Raw genomic sequence first — 22394 nt, forward strand, 5'->3', positions numbered from 1 at the left:
GATTTTACTATCCTTAACAACCCACAGAAATGTTAAATGTACCCTAGTATATAAATACATAACACACCAGAGTTTGTTTCACAAAAAAAATCTTTAACAAATTGCAACATTTCCTTCTTGTAACCATAAGACTCAAAGGACCCTTTAAGCCTACAGCATCACAAAGGGAGCTGTTTTCATGAGAAGAAATTTAATTATATATTGATACTATATATGTTTTATGGAAGCATTTTAGCCAAACTGCTGTATGCAGCATGAGGACTAGCACTTTAAATTATGCAGAAAACAGAATGAAACCTGCCATATCTGTTCCAAGAGTTAAAAAGGGCTTGTCAGCAAAAGTCATTACTGAATACACTACTTCCCACCAAACAGAAAACCAGGGTTTGGTATCAGGGTTATAGTAGCACAAACTGAGTGAACATGTTACGTTGACCAGCTGTGCAGCAGCAAGATACTTTGAGGATTTTTGGGTCTCTTAAGCCATCAGTTTTGCTCAGTTTCATATATAAAACCAGAATCTCTAGAGTAACTTTCTACCCTTAATATTTAAGTATTTAAAACATTTTATACAGAGATGGGGCAATGCTACTCTCAAAATGGTTGGAAAAAACCACAACACTTAATGCCTTCAAAGTCAAATCTCTGCAAGCTTATCTGAAGAAAGAATTTGACCCATTTTTTTTCTCTGCTAGCGTCATGAATTAGTACTACTTCAGTTAAATTTACACTTTTTCTTGAGTTTAGAAGCCTGCAGTATCTTTGCAATTACAAGAACTAAACTGCCTGAAATCTATCTTTATAATTGTTTTGGGGAGAAGGAGACAGACAGAAATACAGAGAAGGTGAAGTAAATCAGGATTAAAGAATTAAAAGTACTGGTATTCTGAAAAGCAGAGCAAAATTAGGTGCTATTGTGCATGACATAAAGATGCAATTTTCCAATACAATACATTTATAGCATATAGAATAGAGCTTTCAGTAAGGATGGTCTTAATCTAAAGCTTCAAAGCAGAGGGTTTTTTTTCAACCATAAAGGTATCTAGTGTAATAACAGAAACTGTATTATGTACAGTACTTGGTGGAAACATTTCTAGAGTGTACATGTTCAACAGCAACATTTCATGTTAACAAAAATTTGCACTAAATACCAATGAAGTGAAGTGTTACTTTGCTTTAGCTTTGTTGCAACCATTTCTGATAAAGTGTTGTAAATCTGTAAAACCAAAACAGTACTATCGATTAACAGCAAAAATGTTTTAAGAAATGAACAAACCACTATGTAGTATATTGTCTCAATTTTTTTGTAACTTATACACAAAAAATTCCATTTCTCTGACAAGGTTATATACAATTAACCTCTATGTTCATATAGTAATGTATAAAAACTATAAGATGTATAATTGTGGGGTATTTGTTGTGTACTTTTTTAATTTTTCAAATGTTTTAAAGTGCAATTGTTTACTATACTAATGTCATTTTAATTCTTATTAAACTATAACCTAGTCAAAATTATCGAATCAATGACCTATGTATTCTGTGTTTCCTTTTCCTGATCATGTAGTTCAGGTTTGCTTTATATGCAGAACTTTTACAGAGCTACAAGTGTGTTGCCTGTGCATTTCTGCTAATGATAAAATGGAAGAAACAGATGTGATGAAGCAAGATATCCAGTGCAGCTTCTACTTTACTTTTTAATTCAAGATGTTAGAATTCCAAGTAGATCACTCCTCAGAGACAGTGAGACAATACTTTCTACAGTTCTGTTAGAAGACTCATAATGAGGAAGATGCTCTCAGTTAAGTGTACTTTGTCACTACAAATACTTGATTCACATTACCAACACGACTGGTTGCTCCTTTTCAGGCAGTAAAGACAACCACACCCAATTTACAACCTTTATTAATAATTCTCCATTAAAAAAAAATTATTCAAATCTCTAAAAAAAATTATTTGGCAATGGTTGATTCAAGCAGTGCACACTTCATCTTGGAACTCATGCTGTGCCTGTCATTGAAATGTAATAACTATACAGGCATAAGTATATTCCCCACTTCCTACTGATTTAAACCAAGTTAAATGCATGTTTGGCTGAACTGAAGCAAAAAAAAACCCCAAACTTCTTCAAAAAAGAACTTGGGTTACCTTGCCACAGCACATAAACCTGGCCAGACTACACAAACCCCAGTCTGGGGCACAAAGAAGCAGGCACAGGCTGGACAAGCACATTACTCCAAGCTGCAGAGTATGGCACCTCACCAGTTTCTCACAGTCCTGCATGTGTCTGAAGCCAACTACTGACTTTCATTTTCCTTTTACACAGGTCAAAGCCCAACATTCAAATCCAAACCATCTGAAACATGTTATTTCCTGAATCAAAGCTGGGAAATAAGGGAGGGACAGTGAACCTTCTGTCTGGGTGCTGAGCAGCCATGGTCCTTCAATTAGTACAGCCAGTCAGCAAACATCACTTCACCTGCTCTGGACACTGCCTGGCACAAAATGCTACCTGAGAACTTTTCAAAGAGCACCTCTTGCCTACAGTAAAATAGGCAGAGAGAGAGCACCCAAGAGTTCTTAATTTACAAATGTAAACAATAAAAAGGAAGCAACCTAACATCTTAGCTGCTCCTTTTTTCCTCTTATATACAAATCTAGGCAATAAACATAATCATTTCTGCAGCCAACAACAAGCTTTGTTCCCCATACTACAGGGGAAGAGAAAACCTCTCCTGGAAGTTTTTCTACTCCTTCTGCTGTTCCATTCTTGGCATTTAGGATCCACACTTTGCCATCTGTAGATACTGCTGCCAAAAGAATTTTGTTCTTTAACTCATCACTTTGGAAAATGAATGGTGTTCCATATACACGTGAAGTGGCTTCGAATTTCCACAGTAAATTACCCTTCATGTTACAACAGTAGATACAACAATCATGGGAGCCAAAAAATATTTCTTGCTCGGTTAAACCAGAGATGCACGGGGATGAAAACACTGGCCCATTCGTGGGAAACTGCCAAACCTACAGAAAAACACAACCACACATCACCAAAGATGGTTCATCTTAGGTTGACAGCAACTGTAATTTTTAATAGATTATTTGTTGACAATAGAGCATTTTATTTCAAGAGCATCCTAGATTTCAGTGAGGGCTGGTAAATACTTCTCAAGTTTTACACACAGAGTAAGTGACAAAAGACTCCTAAAACAGATGTACAAGAGTTACAACCTTCTGTGAGGCCCATGTAAAGATGGCCAACTAGGGAATGAAGTATTCTTGGGCTGCTGTACCACAATTAGTAATAAACTTAAAAAATTCTTTTAACATGCCATTCTTTGCCAAAAAGGCAAACATTCCTTTTGTAATACAGATTTCCTCTGCTCATGTTAATGATGTGCAGATCCCTCCTCAAGAGAGTATCAGTTCTGCAACATTGCTACAGGCAGAGAACAGGACATGGGCTAACTCATAATTTTAAATCAGAAAAGACTTAGGACTTGCCATGTATACTGCATCTCAGGCAAACAGAAATGGTGTCAGTTTTTTGACACCACATACAAACCACATTAAGGAACTAAAAAAATATTCTCATTTAATCCAATGTGGAGGGTGACATATTTTGACAGAATTATGATTTAACATTTTCTGATCAATGCATCAACGTTCTAAGAAACTTTTATTTCTAAATAGTCAGCATCTTACAGAAGAGATGGCTTTCAACAGGCCTGAAAAACTTCCAAAATCAAAACCATACCCTTTCATTAGTTGGCTCTATTCTTGACCATTTACTCTGGGTGTAAGTTCCGAATTAGAGAGTCTGTTATTGCATCGAGCAACTTGAGAGAGTTTGCAGTTCTGCCATGAACTGCCTGGACTCCTGGGCAAACATTTTTTTCCTACATTCTCCTCTCTATAGCAATACAGACATATTTAGTTCAAAAAAAAAAAACCAAGCTTGTTAATCATGAAACCTCAGTAAACAGGATTTTGTGATGAACATTAGAAACCCAACACTTTTACCTTTTCTCCAGAATGAGTGTGACAGTATAAGTTTCCATCCACACACCCAACACAAACATATTTCCCATTGCAATGAGGAGATGAGAAAAGTGGTTTTCCCAGGAAGCTCTTCCAAATCTTATTCCCCATCACCTGGAAATGGCAGCATGGAATATCTGATGTTTAACATAACTGTAAGAATCTGCACGATACAACACTTCCTTCACAGCTTGACCCAGGCCTTAAGAATTGAGGGTGGTAAGCAAAAAACAGCAGGCTTCTCCCATCCAGAACACACACCAGAAGCAAATCCACTCTTCAAATGTTTAGTGTTTTACATGAGATACTCAATACCCTTGTTTGATACTCAATACCCTTGTTTCATCCTTCCCTTCCTCCCCCTCATCAGAACTATAATGATAAGTATAACAGTACTTCTAATAAATTACAGATTTCTTATTCCTTTCCCAGCTCCTCAGTATGTGATGAAGACCAATGATGGAGAATATACCCTAAAAGCAAATCATATTGATTATGTCACAAATCATAGATGCTGCAACCCACAATAAGCTCCTAACATAGCCTGCACATTCCTGTTTTCACAAGTAATTACTTAAGAGTTACTGGTTTTCTCAACTACCTGTTAATCAGCTCTGTGGAAAAAAAAATTTTTTTTTCTCAACCACAGCCCACTAGAGATGCAAAACCATACACTGGTTTTCTAACACTAGATTAAGCATTACTGAGGAAACCTGGAGTATGGGGGAGGTAAAGATGGTTAGGACTGATGCTGTGAGTTGTGTGAGTATAAAAACATTAACAGCTGCTCCAAGTGACTGTTGCTTTTATCAGGTGGTATCAGCTGAAAGCCAAAATTGACAGAGAGAACCATGAAATTGCTCCATACCTATCAAGAACACCATTTCCCCAGTGCAGAGAACAGAACAGCACTCCAAGATCAAGGGGAAAAACTCTCTAAATGACTATGGGGAAGGAAATAGTAAGAAGAATAAAAGGGCTTTTTTCTCTATTCTGTTTTGATTTCAGTAAGTTCTGTGTAGTTTTTTTTCTAATCCTACTGTCAAAGGGAGGGAGGGAAAAAATATACAGGCGTGCTCTCAATCACTAGTGGAACTCACAAGGTAGTAGATGGGAATGTGAAGACACTGATTCCAACTTTGGCCAATAGTCAGCATGTAAAATCAAACAAGAAATTTCAGTTTTCCTTATCACCAGATAGCTTTCTGAAATCCAGGCATTTTTATTATTATGTGCATAATAATAAGGCCCATAAATGAAAAGTATCTTATGGTAACATATTATGATCTAGTTCCTTTCATCAGAAAAATGATCTGAGCTTCAGAAATGCAATCTGGTTTCATTTAAATTTGAGCTTGAGATCAAACACAAGTAAGCAAAGGTACATACTGGATTTACAGCCAGTAATAGTCCTCCTAGTGTAGCAACATAAAGATGATGTGGAGAAGAACTTAGACAAGGAGATGAAAAGACAGCTCCACCTTCGCAATGTAACTTCCATATACAAGCTTTTTCCTGTTAGCACACGAAAAAAGAGAAATTAAAAATACTCAATTGGAGTTAAAGCTCAGCACATTTATAAAGACCTTTGAATGCCAAAGCTTATTAAATACCACATTTACTCAGCAAATACTAATTAAGGAGTGAAGTTATAATCTGCATGCTATTATAGCAACACATATGCTGTTGGTTACTTTCTCTTCCAGTAAAGAAATTCAGCTAATGAAGAGGCACTGTCTGCCCCTTTTATCTTCCACCTCCCTTCATCTACTCCTTCAGAATGTAACATTCTCTCTCCACTATTAAGCCACAGTTCTATTTGCAGCTGGGCACCCTATTCAGCCATAGCTTTATTTCTAGCTGGGCACCCTATTGGGAAACACTCACAGAGAATTTAATAACCAAACTTAAGAACTTTAGATTTGGCCTCAACCAAGAAGGACTAGCAGCACAAGAACCACAGCCCAGACCACCACTGCCACACCATCCTAACTGAATTGAACCAGGTCTGCTTCAAAAGTGCAGCTGTGCACTCCTGACAATACTAACACCACTGGAGCTGCATTGGTGTGCTGCAAATAGGGTCTCAGTTGGATAATTCTTCTTCTATACATACAAGACAGTCAGTATTCTTACATAAATATCCAAAGCATACACATGTTGGTCATGGGATCCAATGTAGACCAGTCCACTGGAAGGGTCTACAACTGCAGAGCTTTTCACACTATCTTCTGTGACAAAAGTCCAGTGGATTTCTCCATCCCTGCTTTGAAGCACATATACTAAGCCATCATAGCAACCTGTGTGAAATAAAACACAACAGGGGAAAGAAGGATAATGAATGTTTGTATTTATAGTGTGATTTGTGCTGTTAGTTGTATCACTGCTGGAGAGAAGATGACTCAGAGGTACAGTTTCAAAGCTCCTCCTTTTAGCTCAAAATATTTGCTGATGGTTCACACTTGCTAAGTTGATTGTTCTGTGTGTTCTTTCCAGGTTAACATTTAGAATATACTTCTTTCACTGCCTTTCTATCAAATTTTACAGCAATGGAGAGGTGCTGAAAGTGAGAATAAGAATGGGTTTTAATTACCTCTTTCTCTCATTTTCCTTTCTGAAAACAGATGCTGAATGAATAATGCCTGTACATTTTCTAATGAAAACTGAACTCTAGTTCTAGAAACTCCTGTTTTATTGCAACATTCAATTTTGTTATCAGAGTAAATAGAAATCAAAATACTAGCAAAAAAGATAGCAACATTAGCTTTGCATAAAAAAAAGCCACCACCTGGACATCTGTGCTAACCAGTGATACATATGTATTAGCTAAAAAGATAACAGTAAGATGAATAATGGCAACTCTATCGACAATGAATCTGACAAAACAAAAACCCAATCCTAACTTGCTCTTTGCATTTCCAAAAATAAGTCAAACTCTGAAAAATAATCTGAGGTACCATGTACTAATTAATATCTCTACCAATTGTTAAGACTTTTCTTTACATATATACATTAAAAAAAAGAAACTGTACCCGTTGACTACTCCGTAATTAAGGCCTTATTAATAAACTGGCAGATATAAACCACAACTGTGTAAGTTAGATAAGATTCATCACTGGTTATCATGAAACTTAAATTACATCTTCCTTCTTTTTCTATTTTACAATAAGTTAAATCTGAAGCAGATATGAAAGGTTTTTTGGTAAATATAGGTAGAAAGCAGAGATAAGAAGTCTCTGTCAAAAATCCTGCATTTAACAGAAAAAAAAAAAAAAATTAAAGCTAAAACAAAAGACATACCAACAACAATGAAATTTCCACACTTAGATATGCAGGCAGAAGATTCAATACGATCTCCAAGGTTCTTCTCCCATTTTATTCCTCCCAATTCCAGATCAATCGCCTGCATTGCATGAGAATGAGAGCCCACATACACAGATGCAGACACTTCTTCTTTAGATGGTATAACAATCAATGGTGAAGCATCAACACATTTTCTTGTATTTGACTTCCATCTTATGCATAATGCCAACTCTGCTGTTGTTACCTGACTACATCCTGCATGGATCTGCTCTACAGAGCAACAGTCAGTTTTATTTTCCATGCTCGTAACTGTTAAAATCTTGTTCTCCATTTCATACCCTTCCATGGGGCTTTTCATTATACATGGAGTATTAAAATGCAGAAAAGTTGGTTGCTGCAGCAGTTCCACTCCTACCTGTACTGTATTACTGGGGTGCAGAAAAGACTTGGTGAAATTCATGGGGAAAATAATATTTCCTCTGCTTAGTGCAATAAATGAAATTAGTTCTGAAGTGACCTCGGGACCTCCTTCAGATTTCTGTTTAATATATTTTCCCTGGAAGTCCTCTCCGCTGTTCCCACTTAATTTTCTTTTCAGAACATTACCGTGATTCATTAATTGGCCTTTATCTGGAAACAGAATTTTAAGAATATGTCTATAAACATCTTCAATTGAGCAGCTGAGAATAACTTCAAGGAGTCCAGGCACAGCTCTGCCTACTAACATCTCAATTTCATCATAAAATCGTAGAGCCTTTAAGGAGTCTCCACCACTGTACAGAAATACTGCATCTTTAGGAATTCCAGGGGAATCACCCAGGAGGCCCAAAACAGACTGGAAAAAAGAGGAAGGAAAGAGGTCAGTCTGTGGGTCTGACCCATGTCACACAAATAAAAACTCAAGTTGGATAAAACCCACCCAAATAACCAGAAGTCTCACTAAAAGTCAACAGCTGAGGAAACTCACTACTCTGCAAAAAACCACATGAAACATGTTAGTGCCAGTAGAGGTAGTGATGGAACAAGAATTGAGGAGGAAGAGGGAAGCAGGGAGATACATTTCTGTACTACAAAATGTTTTGCTCAATTCTATTTCTGCAGTCTGAGACATTAAAGAAAATTCTACTGTATTTTTTTTTTGGCTGTTTTCAATCTCAATACCATTTATTAATGTCAATTTTGCAGATAAAACATTGATACTTTTTGATAAAGTTGTTTGGGTGCTTTATTTTATTAATAAAACTTACATAAATTGGTATCTTTCACTTCTGAATTATTTAAGTAACCTACTTATCTACATACTTTTGATGCCATAACCACTTCAGTTCATGAAAGATTTTGGATTTGACATTGTCAGTACAACAAAGAGCAATTACTGTGTCTCCTCTTACTGCACTCCCTTCTCCTTAAGTCTGGGTGTGAAGTCCAAATCCTCTGGCTTTGGAAAACCTTTTCTGCTGTCCATAATGGGTCTAAGGCACATCCCACCCCTTTGAGTTACCATGTCTGTAGCCATGGTAAATACACGCACAGGCAAATTGTGTTTCTAATTTCACTACATTTACTTGTTCCTAGCCTCAGTAAATACTATTTTCAGATGAAACTTGCAAATCTGTCTTTAGAAAAACAGCAATACCATTTGGCAGCCTGTTTCAGTACCCTGAAAACCAAGTCTTTATCACAGAAATTTAGAAATACAGACAGTCCAAGATACAATTACATAAATGTGTTACCGATTAAGAAAAGGCCCTTTATAAAAAGAAATAAGAAACTCTGCTAATACAGTAGCTGTTTTGAACAGAGCTTGCATGTCCCAGTTCCTTGTTTCCCTTAAGCATAGTTTCTCTGACATGTGAAGCAGTATTCAAAAAGCTACTGACAGGTTACATCCTTCTAATGCTAATTGCTTACACCTCATAGCCTGTAGTTTCATTTGATAGAGAAACTGAAATTTCTCCCTCTTAGCCACTGCAAAGCAACCATATTTAAGTATTAGCTGAACAGAAGAGCTGTTCTACTTAAATCTATAGGCAGCTGGAATGTTCTGGTTGCATTAGTCATACTTCCTAAAACTGTTTAATTCCTGACACATGTACAATGATCCACTTGCAAAGATAAAGAGGCAGCTCAAAATACTACCTTCCATAAATACTGCAATCTTTCCCACAATTCCTCTGCTCCACTCAGTTTACTGTCACGCCTCCTGGAGTTTAGATGGTTCTGGTAAATCTTGTTCAGTTCAGATATATCAACTTTGCCTTTGTAGAAAATAAAGCATGATTTTTTTCATTGCTCTTTTAGCATTTACACTTCCAAAATGTGGTCTGCCCAAATGCTAACTTTGTTCATACATATTTTTCCTTATTCATAATCAACTGCACCTGTATTCTTTCTACCCAGGCAATAATTACACAAAAACCAACAAGGTTTTTGAAAATTTCCCCTAACCTCCCACATAATCCCACCTTCAAGTTCTGATCTTTCCCCAGCTAAGTCAGGATTCTGTTGCAGATTGCAACAGGAACAACCACGAAAAGAAATACGCAGTTTTAATACTAAATTGATTTTACTACTAGTCTCTCTGTCTCTTAAATGAAAGATTATCAAGAAGACATAGTGCATGGTCATGATTTCCTACTGGGAGTTAGTGATCTAATATACATATTTGAAGAGCACAATCTGGTACTTGATTTTGGTCAATTAAAATAAATAAAAATTAAAAGAATAGAGACCATTAAAATAAGTAGCAAGGGTACTTAAAAGTTTCATTTACCATGTGATGTTAAAGGCAAAGCTTTAATGAGTACAAGCTCATCAGGAACTGCATGAGCTGGTAGACATTTCTGGAGTTCTTTAAGTGTTTCTCTCTCTTCAAAGTCATCTTTGGGTACAACAAACAGGATAAGTTTTTCTTGCTGATACCAGGTCACTGCACAAGCTTCCACCTGACAAAGATCTTCTGCAGCCTGTAATTAAAAAACATTAGTCTTGCTTTCAAATGCATTTCATCAACAAAGTAAAAGGAGTAAAAACCCACAACTTAAAAAAATACCCATCTAAAAAAGTTAAATCTGGATTTGTCTTGCATTCCTTCATAACATCCTAAGAAATATCTTTTCTTGGAGATGACATTTGTACTTCACAGAAAAATGAACTCAGATATATATATATATGCATTATTTGCCTAAATGCCATGAATGAGATACAATTGATGAGCCTGACATTCAGTCCCGTCAAACAAAAAACCCCAGTCATTTCAGTGCAACACTTGGTATTTTTCATGTGTATTTATACAGTTCTCAGTTCTACTGGAAGAAACCATACAATAAAACAGGCTTCCAGGAACTCAGAAGCAAATTACTCCCTGAATTTGTATAATACACCCTCCCAATTTCTTTTAGACTCCTAAAAGTCATCTGAAAAAGAGAAAATAGCCATTTCTGATTATAATGATGTGATTTTTATCCCTGCTCTTTTATTCTGGCATACTTTCCCCAGCAGATGTAATATTACCTGCTGCAAGCATTCAATATTAAAACGCTTGCCGTGCCGTTTAATCTGATTGTCCTTCCGACCCAAGAAGAACAACTTTGCATTCTGCACTCTTGCAAAATCCCCTGTTTCTCTCATTGTACCCACAGGTACAGCTATTTCATCATCAAGGAAGCAGACACGTTCTTCACCACCTAAATAAGAAAAGATTGTGGTGATATACATTAAATAGCTAACTGTAAATGAAAATTATAAGGAGTGTTTTATTACATTTTCCTAAACTCTAACAGGCATTATAAGTATTAAAGGGTTATTATTAATGTCTACACTTCTGCAATGTGCAAATTGGGCTATGCAGTTAATTCAGTTAATACACAGAAATTACTTCAACTAAGAACATAAAATTGCAGGCAGGAAAAAAGTCACTATAATGAAAGCAAAATCTGCAGCTGCAATGACAGTAATTTCCTGTTCATCATCCCAACAACCTAAAATACTATCAAAAGATTCTCAGCCCAACTTAAAATGCTGCAACAATCTGTGTCTCAGACAGCCACTAAGCAAACTGATCAACACCTTATTAAAACTTAGTCAATTAAGAAAGGTACTTTAGAAGAATAAAAAATATCAAATAACCTATAAATATTTGTCCCTCGCCTTCCAGAACTGCAGAACCGCTGGCATCTCTGACCTCAACTTTTGTTCCAAGGAGCGGTGATCCCAGAGGTACAGGGAAATCAGTTCTAAATACATTACAGAGAAATGGTAAAAATCTTTCCCTTTTGAACACAGGAAACTGTTCCAGAAATGAGTCAGCATACAATCTTTTAAAGGATTTACATTAGAGCAAAACCAGATACTTCGGGCTTCCCTCTACAGATTTTTCTTCTTAAAAACATTTAATTTTGTTCGAAATCAAAAACCTCATCAACATGCAGGGGTTTCATTAGCATATACCAAAAACCAGACACTTTTTAAGTCCTCCAGGTTGAAACTCCCATCAAGCTCAACCAATTTAAACACATGTAACCACTTTCTAATTAATTCTCTGTCGAAACTTGTTTGAGCTTTTCTCCTGCTTTATTACCAGTGTTGTGGCAACTGGTACAAGTTGTGTCTTTCAGAAAAAACACAAAATAAAAGGAATTGTAATTTCAATGTCATGTATCTGCTACATATTTCTTCTATTGAGCTGCAGAACAACTCCTTCCTTTCCCTTTGCTCTCTAGCCTCTTCATCCACTTGCAAAACCTCCTTTATTGAATGTATTTCTGAGTGATGGTAGAGAAACACCTATTTCTTCAGTAAATCAAAATTTAAAAAGCAAAGTAACTTTAAGCAACTTTGGTAATATAAGAAGTTACACATGGGTTCCAGTTCAATTTCTATCATAGTCTCATCTTGTTCAACTCCTATTACTTAGGCTGCTGAAACTTTTTTCTCTGATGAGTCAATTAACTCTTCATCTCAAATTGACCAAAAAGCAGTGAAGTTTTGTAAAATGTGTATTTCTGTCAAGTGAGAATCTTCTTTTCCTTCTTCTAGTCAGCTTCAAAATATAATTACTTAACAAACAGGTATGAGAAGGCATCCCAGATACCCCATATGTCTGCTCTATACCATTGGAAGTGCCAACACAAAGACAAAACCAAAAAAGAGCAGAAGTTAACAGCACAAAACAAACCCCCAAGATTCGTACATATACCATAGAACAGCAAAAACAAAAGACAAACACCATCTCATTTTGACATTAATATTAAGAAGCTTGGGATTAGACATGTAATTTCACCAAAAATCTAAAAACTGTAGGAGTGCAGGTATTCACTTTGTGCTGATTTTTTTCATTTTCTAAATTTCTCTAGAAACTCTGCCAGTTTTCATCATGCAGATAGCAAAAATAAAAGCTCACTGCATTTCAATTGTCCTACCAATACTAAGGAGGGAATAAGATATAAAATGGTCTGTCATGGTTTTGATGTATCTGAGGCTGCTTACTGTAAAGGAACTCTAATTCCCTTTGCAATGAGGCTAAGAAGGAACAGGTGCTGAGGTGAAAGGTGGGAGACAACAGTCAGAAACTATAAAACCTTCCAGCTAATTCTAATTGTGCCTCAGATAGGAGCAAAGAACAACACATCACCTCTAGAGCATGTGAACATTTGAGTAGGAAAAAAAAATAGTTTCCCTGAGAAGAAGGTAGTATTTGAACTCAGGGAAGCTAATGAAAATTAGCTTTGCATGGTAATTTCATAACAATTTATGACCATCCACCATCTTCAAAGATACCACTATCTGGTGGTACCATTAAGTCTCCACTTAATTATTTGTGAAGTTTTAAAAACTGTAGGCAAAAGCACAGCCACAGTAAGAAACACCTTTGTATCTATTGATTACATTAAAAAGTAATTTTTGAGCATTTTTGTTTAAGATAAGTAAATTTCAGGAGTAACATTCCGAACTTGATAGAGTTAAAGCTCTGAATATATCTTTGTTCCAAGATTATGATTAAGAGTTAAGAGCCCTGTTTCTTCACTCTCATTGAGGGCTATGTTAGGTTTTGTCTCCTTGAATATGCAAGTTCTCACTAGAATATGCAAGATCTCACTGGAAAAGCTTAGTGATAAACAAGAATACAGCTAACTGAAGTTACTAGCAATTGGGTCAGAGTCATTTGCCTGCACAAGTGCAACACGGATTCAACACTGCCACATAGTCAGAGACAGAGCACCCTGGGCTAGGCCAGTCCAGGTGCAGCACATGGAATCACAGGCTGGAAAGAAGAGGTCTAGACACAGATGACTAAAACAGAGATCATCCCAACACATTATGTGAAACACCTCTACAAGTATACAGAAATTCAGACTGCAGTTCTGTCACTCAGGAATCACTCATCATTAACTTTTACTTGAGGGGGCTGTGTTAAGAGTATAAGAGGATGGATCATCCTGCTTCTACATAAAAGGTAAACATAGCATCCACTAGCATAAACACTCAAGAGGCCTCAGTAGCCCTTAAAACAGGAGACCAAGGATATATTTCTAGTCATTTTCATCATTCATATGCCATGAAAACAGTGAAATTTCCTACCTATAATCAGGACTAAAAACCTCTTCAGGAATCTTGTAGCAAGTGGCCCAGCTTGACACTTCAGTAATACCATATAGATTAAAAATACTTGTTTTGTTTTCCTTGTGCTTCCAACTTTTCAAGAGGTTCAGTACGGGAAATGCTTCACCACCCAGGGCTAAGACACGGAGTGAAGTATTTGCAGACAGCACTGTTGATTTAATAATGTGAGCTCCAAACCTTCTGAGAAGTGTTGGAGTTGCCTGTATGATAAATATTTAAAAAGAAAAAAAAAAAAAAAGGATGAGACAAAGACCTCTTACATTTTTTCAGTACAGGTTTAAACCTCTGCATAGCTATGTTATAGATGTATTCAGCAATCATCTGTGTACAGTAGATGGCACCATCAAACACCAATACAGATTGTGCTGTTTATTGAAAGATTTGTTTATTGTGTGAAGCCCTTAATGAGGTCTATCAGCATCAATCTATGTTTTTCTCCAGAGTTTCTACTTTATTTTGATGCCTTATGGCTTCCATGTTGTGTCTCAGATATTATCTAATGTGTGTGTACATTAATTCTTCTGTTAATTACTCTGAAATAAAAAAGAGCAAACACAGTATATTCTTGATGTTACTGTTTGGGCTTTTTTACCCTTCATTCCAGCATGCTTCAGCTAAAATATAAACTATACATTTGATTAATCCTCATATAAAAATTTAACAAGCTCTCCACAACACTAAAAATTCACAGGATGCCAGTCTTTGGGTTGTTCCATATTTGTGCAAATACATCACTTTGCAAAGATTAGTTTTTCTGAATGCAGAAGGAAAAAAAAAAGCAGGGATAAAAAACCCCAGGTCACTTTCTTCCACTAATGGACGAGGACCAACACTTTTCAACTGACAATTTTGACTTTAGTAAATTAGAGTGAAGAAAACGAGATAAAAAATTACTCTTCCTGTCCCTTGGAACTATTTTTCAGCTTTCTCAAGTCTGTTTGAGCAAGTCAAGAGGGGAAGGTAATGCCCTGCTATAATTTAAGAGACATCATAAAATTTTTTATCATCAGTTAAGCTACAAGGATAACATTTTTGTCAGTAATTCAGCTGAGAAGCCTTTCCTTCACTGAATAAGACAATGATAAATAAACAAAAATCACAGAATCACTTGGATGTGACAGGAAAATCTAAGTCACTAAGAGAAATAAAGTCACAAAATATATATCTTATGTATTTTGGTGGATTTTTTTTCTGCTGTGGAATCTTCAGTCAACTACTCAATAATCTTAAATTTCTACCCTACAAATCTCTACTACAGTTCCTCCAAAAGAAAAGGAAACCTTAGAATTTCTACAAGTGCAGATACTTCAGAATTACAACAAATCCTGTGTCTGTTATCACAATTAATAGACTAAACAGACAGTACTGATTCCATTCAAAGTTGGTTACAAGTAAAACCCATTTCTAGCAACTTTTCCCCAACACCTCAATTTAAGTGTCTTATACTCAATTTATTACTATCACAAAATACCTATCACACTACCAGGCACTACACTATCACCCATGCTGGATATTCAAAACATCATGTAAGGTTTACAAAATGAACTTTAAAGCTATAAAAATTGAGATCATACAGGAGATAACCTTTTCCAAGACATAAAGGGCACAGGTAACCTCCTATAAACACAGGGCCTGAAAACACTAAGTGTTGCTGTGCAAGCAGTTATTCTCTGCCCTCACTACTGTAAAAATGACAAACATTTTATCACCCTATAAATGGCACTGGTTTAGTTGTTATATTTTTATCACAGAGACTATCATTAAAACTTAAAGATGTTTATGTGGAAAGACTCTAAGATCAGGCCTACTAAAAAGTGCTAAAAGTGTCTGTAACATTGTTACATTAAATGTCTGTTACTCCATTAGTAGGGTCTTCAGAACTAACTGCTAAACAGAGTGATTTCAGTAATTCTTAAGAATTAATGGTTTCTTAAGACAAATACCCTAACATGCTACAGCAAAAAGGACATCATGAGCTGTGCTTTCATGGAAGAACACTCCCGCTCTGTATTAATGAGTGTCTAGACTGATGCAAATGTGGGGCACATTAGCACAGGGAGAGGCAAGACAGTGAAGACATTTAGGATTTGCCTACCTGCAACACTGTCACATGGTGATGGTGAAACAGAGCAGCAGACAGCTCCACAGGCATCATTTTAATAGTGTTTGGTACTACAAGAATAGAGGCTCCACTTGCCAAAGCAAGGAACAGTTCAACCACAGATGGGTCAAATGTTAGAGGAGAAGCCAGGAAGAGCACATCGTCTTCTGTGATCTCAAATAGGGATCTAAAATAAGAAAGCTAGGAATTAAAAATCTGATGCATGCTGTTAAAAAATATTTCCACTAGGAGAGCAGCATAAAATAAATGTGCTTTAGCAAAGCTAAAAAGCTTAAAAGGCTACTCTGAATATATAGGCACATGCAAGCCAGACAGCATGAGCAAGAGCATGAGCTCCTTCCTGCATCAAGGCTGCAACTATTGATTAAACTAATGAGACCCTTAACTAAGATACCCACCTCTTTGCATGCCAATACAGTATGTTGACATTTCAATTAAGAGGTGCTTATTAGGAAAAAGGGGTGGTATTTTCCATAATGGATTTGGTTTTTAGAAATATTAAATGTAACAGAAAAAAAAAAATCTATGTTGCCTAAAAAGGAATTAGGACTTCAGAACTACAGAACCTGCTAAATGTAATTGTGAATTAATAATAAACTTTGTTATCTATTTCTTTTAAGCCAGAATGCAATACTTAGAGCAACAGCCTATTATTTGAAGTGCACCCATCTAAATTCAGGTTAATGTACCATTTAAACATTAAAAATAACAATGAAACATAATTTTCTGCTATATTATTTAGAAACACAAACATCTGGTAAGGCAGGGGAGGAGGAAGAAGTGAAGCAGCATTAGTAAAGAGACACACTATGCTCCTCTGAAGTATAAAAAAAAAAAAATTAATTTTTTTTTTTTTAAAATTCCCTAAATATTAAAATTGTAAAAAAGCTAGAAACCACACTTACTTTAGATGCTGAATATTTGGTACTATACATTTATGAGGCACTCTGACTATTTTGGGCATTCCTGTAGTTCCTGATGTATGCAAGACATATGCCAGAGAGTATTTCTGGAGAAAATCCATGTATGCCCCTTCTGATGTTTCTACATCTGTCTGATCTGGACAAATAGTATGTCCTGGCTGTGAGTCACCCACAGGCTTGGAAAGCTCATATTTACTTTTCACATTATCCACTTGTGAATTTAAATCAGCATCACTCAAGCCCTTTTGGAAGAGAGTTAAGCCAATATGTTCTATTGTGGAAGAATTGTGGTAAAACCAACCAAGATGAGACATCTGGAATTTCTGTAAGAGAAAATAAACAATTTAAACAGCAGAGCACAGGACACACTGTTATTGTTCTACTGTACGCAATAAAATGAGACACTTTCATATAAATAAGCTGTGATTTTTTTTTATCTCTCTACTTTTGGAGGATACAATTACGGCAGTTTTAAGCTCATGTATTTATATATATATGTGAGTGTAGATTTTATAAATGAGATATAAATAATTCTCTGAGCAGATAATGAAAAGAAAGGGAAAATATACAAAACTATTTTATGGAAAACAAAGAACTCTGAATTTTAAGCAGATGGTCCAATCTTGTCCAATACCATTGTAATGAGCGAGGGTATAAGATCTGAGAGGAGTTGTACAGAAGTTGTATTTTCAGCTGCTACAAAGACTTCCAACTCTCAACCTTGATATGTAAAGAAACAAGTCTGGAAAGCCCTTCCAACACTAAATAAGCATGCCTGGATAACACTGTAATAGTAAAGCACACAATTTTGTTTTAATAGGGGGAGAAGCACTTTCTACTTCTAATTTTAGAGATGTTCTTTTCTGAATAAGACAACCTGTTCCCATGAAGAAACAGAACAGCCCCATCCGAGCTTATTCAAACAGAATACAATCAAATACACATTTCTAAATTGCTCTTTAATGGTCCCTTTAGAAGTCTTGAACACTTACATTTCTCTTGTCATTCTCAACAAGAATAAACTGAAGATTGCTTTTCTTCATGAAGTAAGAGGATAACAGAGGTGGTGCATCTGGATCAACAGGACAATAGGCAGCTGGAACTTGAAGAATTCTAAGACAAAAATGTTTCAAATGTATTAAAAACTTACGAAAATCCTCTTAAATTTCACAGTTTCTTTTATAATAATAATATATATAATAAAAAATTCTCAGAGATAGAAATTGTGAATATTAAAGGTTTTGTTAGAAATAAAATGGCAAGCATATTATAATTTATTTCTTTTTGGTATTTTACATCAAGGGAAAAGATTAAAGCTAGATGAAAGCATTCAAAATTCTTCCTAGTCAAACAGGGTGGTGATAAAAAGGTATTACTGACATCATCAGTTTTAAAAGCTGTTGACTAGGAACAGAAATACAGGCTTTTAATTTCTACACGTACAACACATATAAACCTATTCTAACCACACATCAACAGTCTGCACACTGAAAACATGTACTGTTCCCAGTGATCTGACCAATCCAGTGTAAGAAAATCTGAGCATGTACTGGATTTTCTCCCACCATAAATACAGGAACACAAAGTATCATTCTGCTCTCACTCGCTGTGCTTTATCAAGTTGCTCACTACAACCCTCCCCTCTAGTGGCTACATTTGATAAAGTCAAGCACTTGAATTTATCACCATCACAAGACGTTAGTTAATAAACTCCACAAAGCCAAGAAAACTGGGTGGTGGCTAAAACAGGAATAGTTCCCATAAATCTTCCCCTGTCTTCTAAGGCTGGGTTCCCACATGCAGTTAGTTATAATTCCTCCTTGTGCAAGCAAGTTATCACTGCAGTAACAAGCTCCAAAGTGAAGACTTGGAAGCTGCAGCAACACACACACTCCAATAGCCACTGGGATGGGTAGGCACCTCAGCGTGCCCTGCAGCAGACACACGAGTACCTCCCAGTTACACAGCAAACCAAAACTGTGTTGCTGCTCAATTCATTGGGACCCAAGCTAAATGAGGTTGGAAGGCACCTCTCAGGGTGCCGGGTCCCATCTCAGGCTCAAGCAGGCCCAGTGACACCACACCAGGTCACTCAGAACCTTGTCTGGTCATGTCTTGAAAACCTCCAGGGCTGGTGGCCACACAACACCTCTGGGCAACCTATTCTACTGCTGGACTAGGGGAAAAGTGTTTTCTGATCAGTAACAAAGTTCCTCAGTGCTTCTAGGAGGTTTATGATTAGAGTGCTCACTCACTCACTTCACCAAACTGCTTATACTCATCTTGTGCCACTGTGTATTTCAGGTGCAGTGTGGGAATTGGAAAACATTGACATATTCAATATCATATCCCTAGGAAACACAATGATTGCTGCTCATATCAGCGGAAGGAAATCTCCTTGTGATGCTGTGATTCTACATTACATCATAAATGCAATGGATATAAAAGATACATATGTAAAATATAAACATTAGAATTCACCAGCAGAGTAGAACTTTAAAAATTGCTGAATTAACGTGAGTCTTGAGATCAGAGTCACTCCAAATTCCTAGCCATTACATGATCAGTTACTTGAGTTCTGCATTGCTCATTACTTTTTTAACAATATTTGTAATGGCACTTTAACTGTATACTGATTTGGCTTAAAGCATAAAATTTGTTTTCAATGAACCTTTTTTTCTGCTAGCAAGACAAGAATGCATTAAAAAATCTGCACACTTATTTTCTGTATATATACATTTATTCTGTTCAGTCCTCCCTTTTTAAGCAAGCACAAAAAAGATACTAGTCATGAGCTTTTTATATTTCTCTATGTTTAATATTTTTAAAAGGATACAATTGCATACACTTTAGATCAATGAACCCAAGATTTAAAAAAAATGTTTTAGCAGTAGCTTTTCAGTGAATTATAACACTGTCTTTTTTCTTCAAGAATGCAAGACTCCATTGCCTCTTTACTACGTTACTGTGGTGTTACTGCATTTTTGTTGTTAAAAGAATATAAACAAACTGAATTTTTTCTTTTTTATAAAAGAGATTAACCCTTACAAAACCAACACGGATTGCAAGCATTCAAACCATTACCCTAAGATCCAAGATGGTAAATTTATTCCAGGATAGCAGTAAAGGCCTATTTCACATTTTCCTTGCAGACCACAGTGCTTTTGAAGGAAAACTGTTAATTCCATGGCAAGCTTTACCACCGTTGCATATGTGTAGCAAGTTGGAGGTTTGTCATTGCATTCATCAAACCAAACTGCTGTCCTGTCAGAGTACAGGCTGGCTGCCTGATTCACAAGCTCCTGCAGAGTCATCTCAGATGCATAATCTCCAGTTCCCCTGAAAAATGAACAAAGATTGCACTGTCATCTCCTAACTATTCATAATTTAGCCAAATTATATAAACCCACAGAACACTACCAAACAGGAAAAAAAAATACTTTGTAGAAATCACACAGCTTCAGCACACCTCATGCTGCAACAGTGTAAAGCTCAATACTTTTATACTTTGCCACGGGTTTCATCCTAGGACCCAGAATACAGCAAATCACTAAAACTCCATTGCACAGAGGCAGTCGGTTCCTCGCCACACTTCTGGTTTTAAAGCTGGGCACAACTGAATTAATGACCTGATTAACACGTGTCTTTTTATTTTAACAGAATCTTGCCTTTCCAAGGAAAGGAAGCTTCCCATTGTGGAAGCTTTGAGGGAACTGCTCATGCTGCTGCACGGCTCTGCCCCGCGGGGCCCTCCGGTCAGGCCCGCACCACAGACCGCACCGCAGACCGGCGGGCTCCGGGTTACAGCCGGGTCAGGACCCTGCAGCGGTACCGAGCGGCTGCCGCACACTCAAAGGCCCCCGTATCCACACCGGGCCCGGGGCGGGGTCTGCCGGGACGGAGCCATAAATGCGGCCCCGCCGAGCGCTCCCCCCGCAGCGGGGTTCGGGGCAAAGGCCGCCCCGCTCCACCCGAGTCCCCACCTGAAGCTTCCCAGCGCCTTCCTCTCCCCGTCGCCTCCTAGCAACGCAAGGTCAGCGCTTCTGATTGGCGGGACAGGGTGAGCCCGGCCCCACTCCGCAATGATGCGGCGCCCTCGTTGGCCGATTGCCGTCGCTCTCTTCGGGCACCCTCAAGCTGCGCCCGGCCCGCCATTGGCCTGCGTGAGACGGTGCCACTTTTCCGAGAGGGGTGAGAGGAGCAGCGGGTGTCCCAGGGCCCCGGCGGGTTCTCTTCAGATATGAGAACCCGCATAAACAGAACTCCGGGGGCGGTGCAAGGAGCAAGGCTCCCCCGCTACACTCGCAGGTCACTCCTCTGAGCACCCAGGTCCCCCCCCTGGAGGTGGGGCGGCCCTTCCTGCCGGCGTGACACACACAGCACTTCCGGGCAGAGCGGGAAGGGGCGGCGGTGGCCCACGTCGCTGCGGAGGCGTCGGGGGACGAAGCGTCGCTCCGCGGGGGCACCGGGACCCGGACCGGGGGTGCCTTCCCGTCGGCGGGGAGCGAGGGAGAGAGGAGCGGGCGCAGGGAGGGGGGACCGGTGATGGGTGCGGTACCTGTGATGGGTGCGGTACCGGTGACGGTGCAGTACCGGTGATGGGTGCGGTACCGGTGACGGTGCAGTACGGGCGGCGTGGCAAGGTGGAGGGCTGAGTCTACGTAATAAAATCATTTCCTCAACTTTCGAGGCGCTTTCAAGGCAGCTTTATTAAAGGAACCTTGGGTGCGTGGTGCCGGCGAGCGGAGTGAAGGGAGAGAGCGAGAAGAGGAATTGTTTGTAACCATTTTTAATGCTGTGCAGAGGAGAGGTTAGACATCAGCTTCCTACTGTGCTGTCACATCTTGTAAATGGTTATTTGGCACACTGGTAATAACAGCAGAAACAGCTTTACAGTAAAAACATTAAAGTAATACATATATCTACAACAGAGGAGTTTTCTCTCTCCACATACTCACTGTATGTGACTAAAGAAAGCTGGGTGACCTGCAGCATAAATCCAGCAGTCTGGGTAAAATGACATTTGAAGCCTATCTCCCTTTTCACTTAAGTTTTCAAAAAAAAAAAAAAAAAAAAAAAAAAAAGTACTAAATATTAGCCACGTAGTGTATCTAAATACTACAGTGCTTACGGTAGCAGACCTTGTAATTTCATGTGCATAACATGGAGGGGAAAAAAGGCATTAAGTGTCATTTCACTGCAGTCAGAATTATGCCACTTCATGCTCGAATCAGATTTTAGCAATTGTTACCAGGCTTCAAAAATACCACTTTTGTTGGTAACATGTTAAAAGACACGTTATCAACACATCAACAATACATGTTGATAACATGTATTTGCATGTTTCATTTACAGTCTGCTCTATAGACAATTTCACGTAAATTAAT

At 37.8% G+C, this 22394-nt stretch overlaps 1 protein-coding gene across 1 annotated transcript; it reads right to left on the bottom strand.

Annotated features, from left to right (window-relative positions):
- Window positions 1–1885: 1885 nt before the first annotated feature.
- On the bottom strand, window positions 1886–20951 carry AASDH (aminoadipate-semialdehyde dehydrogenase). Its single transcript, XM_030449677.1, has 15 exons — window positions 20676–20951; window positions 20092–20346; window positions 18000–18120; window positions 16990–17330; window positions 16058–16250; window positions 13921–14162; window positions 11470–11576; window positions 10855–11027; window positions 10115–10307; window positions 9481–9599; window positions 7339–8176; window positions 6175–6338; window positions 5428–5553; window positions 4021–4152; window positions 1886–3021 (listed from the first exon to the last, which is right to left on the bottom strand). Exons 1-15 carry the CDS (start codon window positions 20726–20728, stop codon window positions 2614–2616), a joined length of 3465 nt encoding a protein of 1154 aa, XP_030305537.1. The 5' UTR covers window positions 20729–20951; the 3' UTR covers window positions 1886–2613.
- Window positions 20952–22394: the final 1443 nt, after the last annotated feature.

The sequence above is a fragment of the Calypte anna genome, chromosome 4A, assembly GCF_003957555.1.
Source record: "Calypte anna isolate BGI_N300 chromosome 4A, bCalAnn1_v1.p, whole genome shotgun sequence".
Classification (NCBI taxonomy): domain Eukaryota; kingdom Metazoa; phylum Chordata; class Aves; order Apodiformes; family Trochilidae; genus Calypte; species Calypte anna.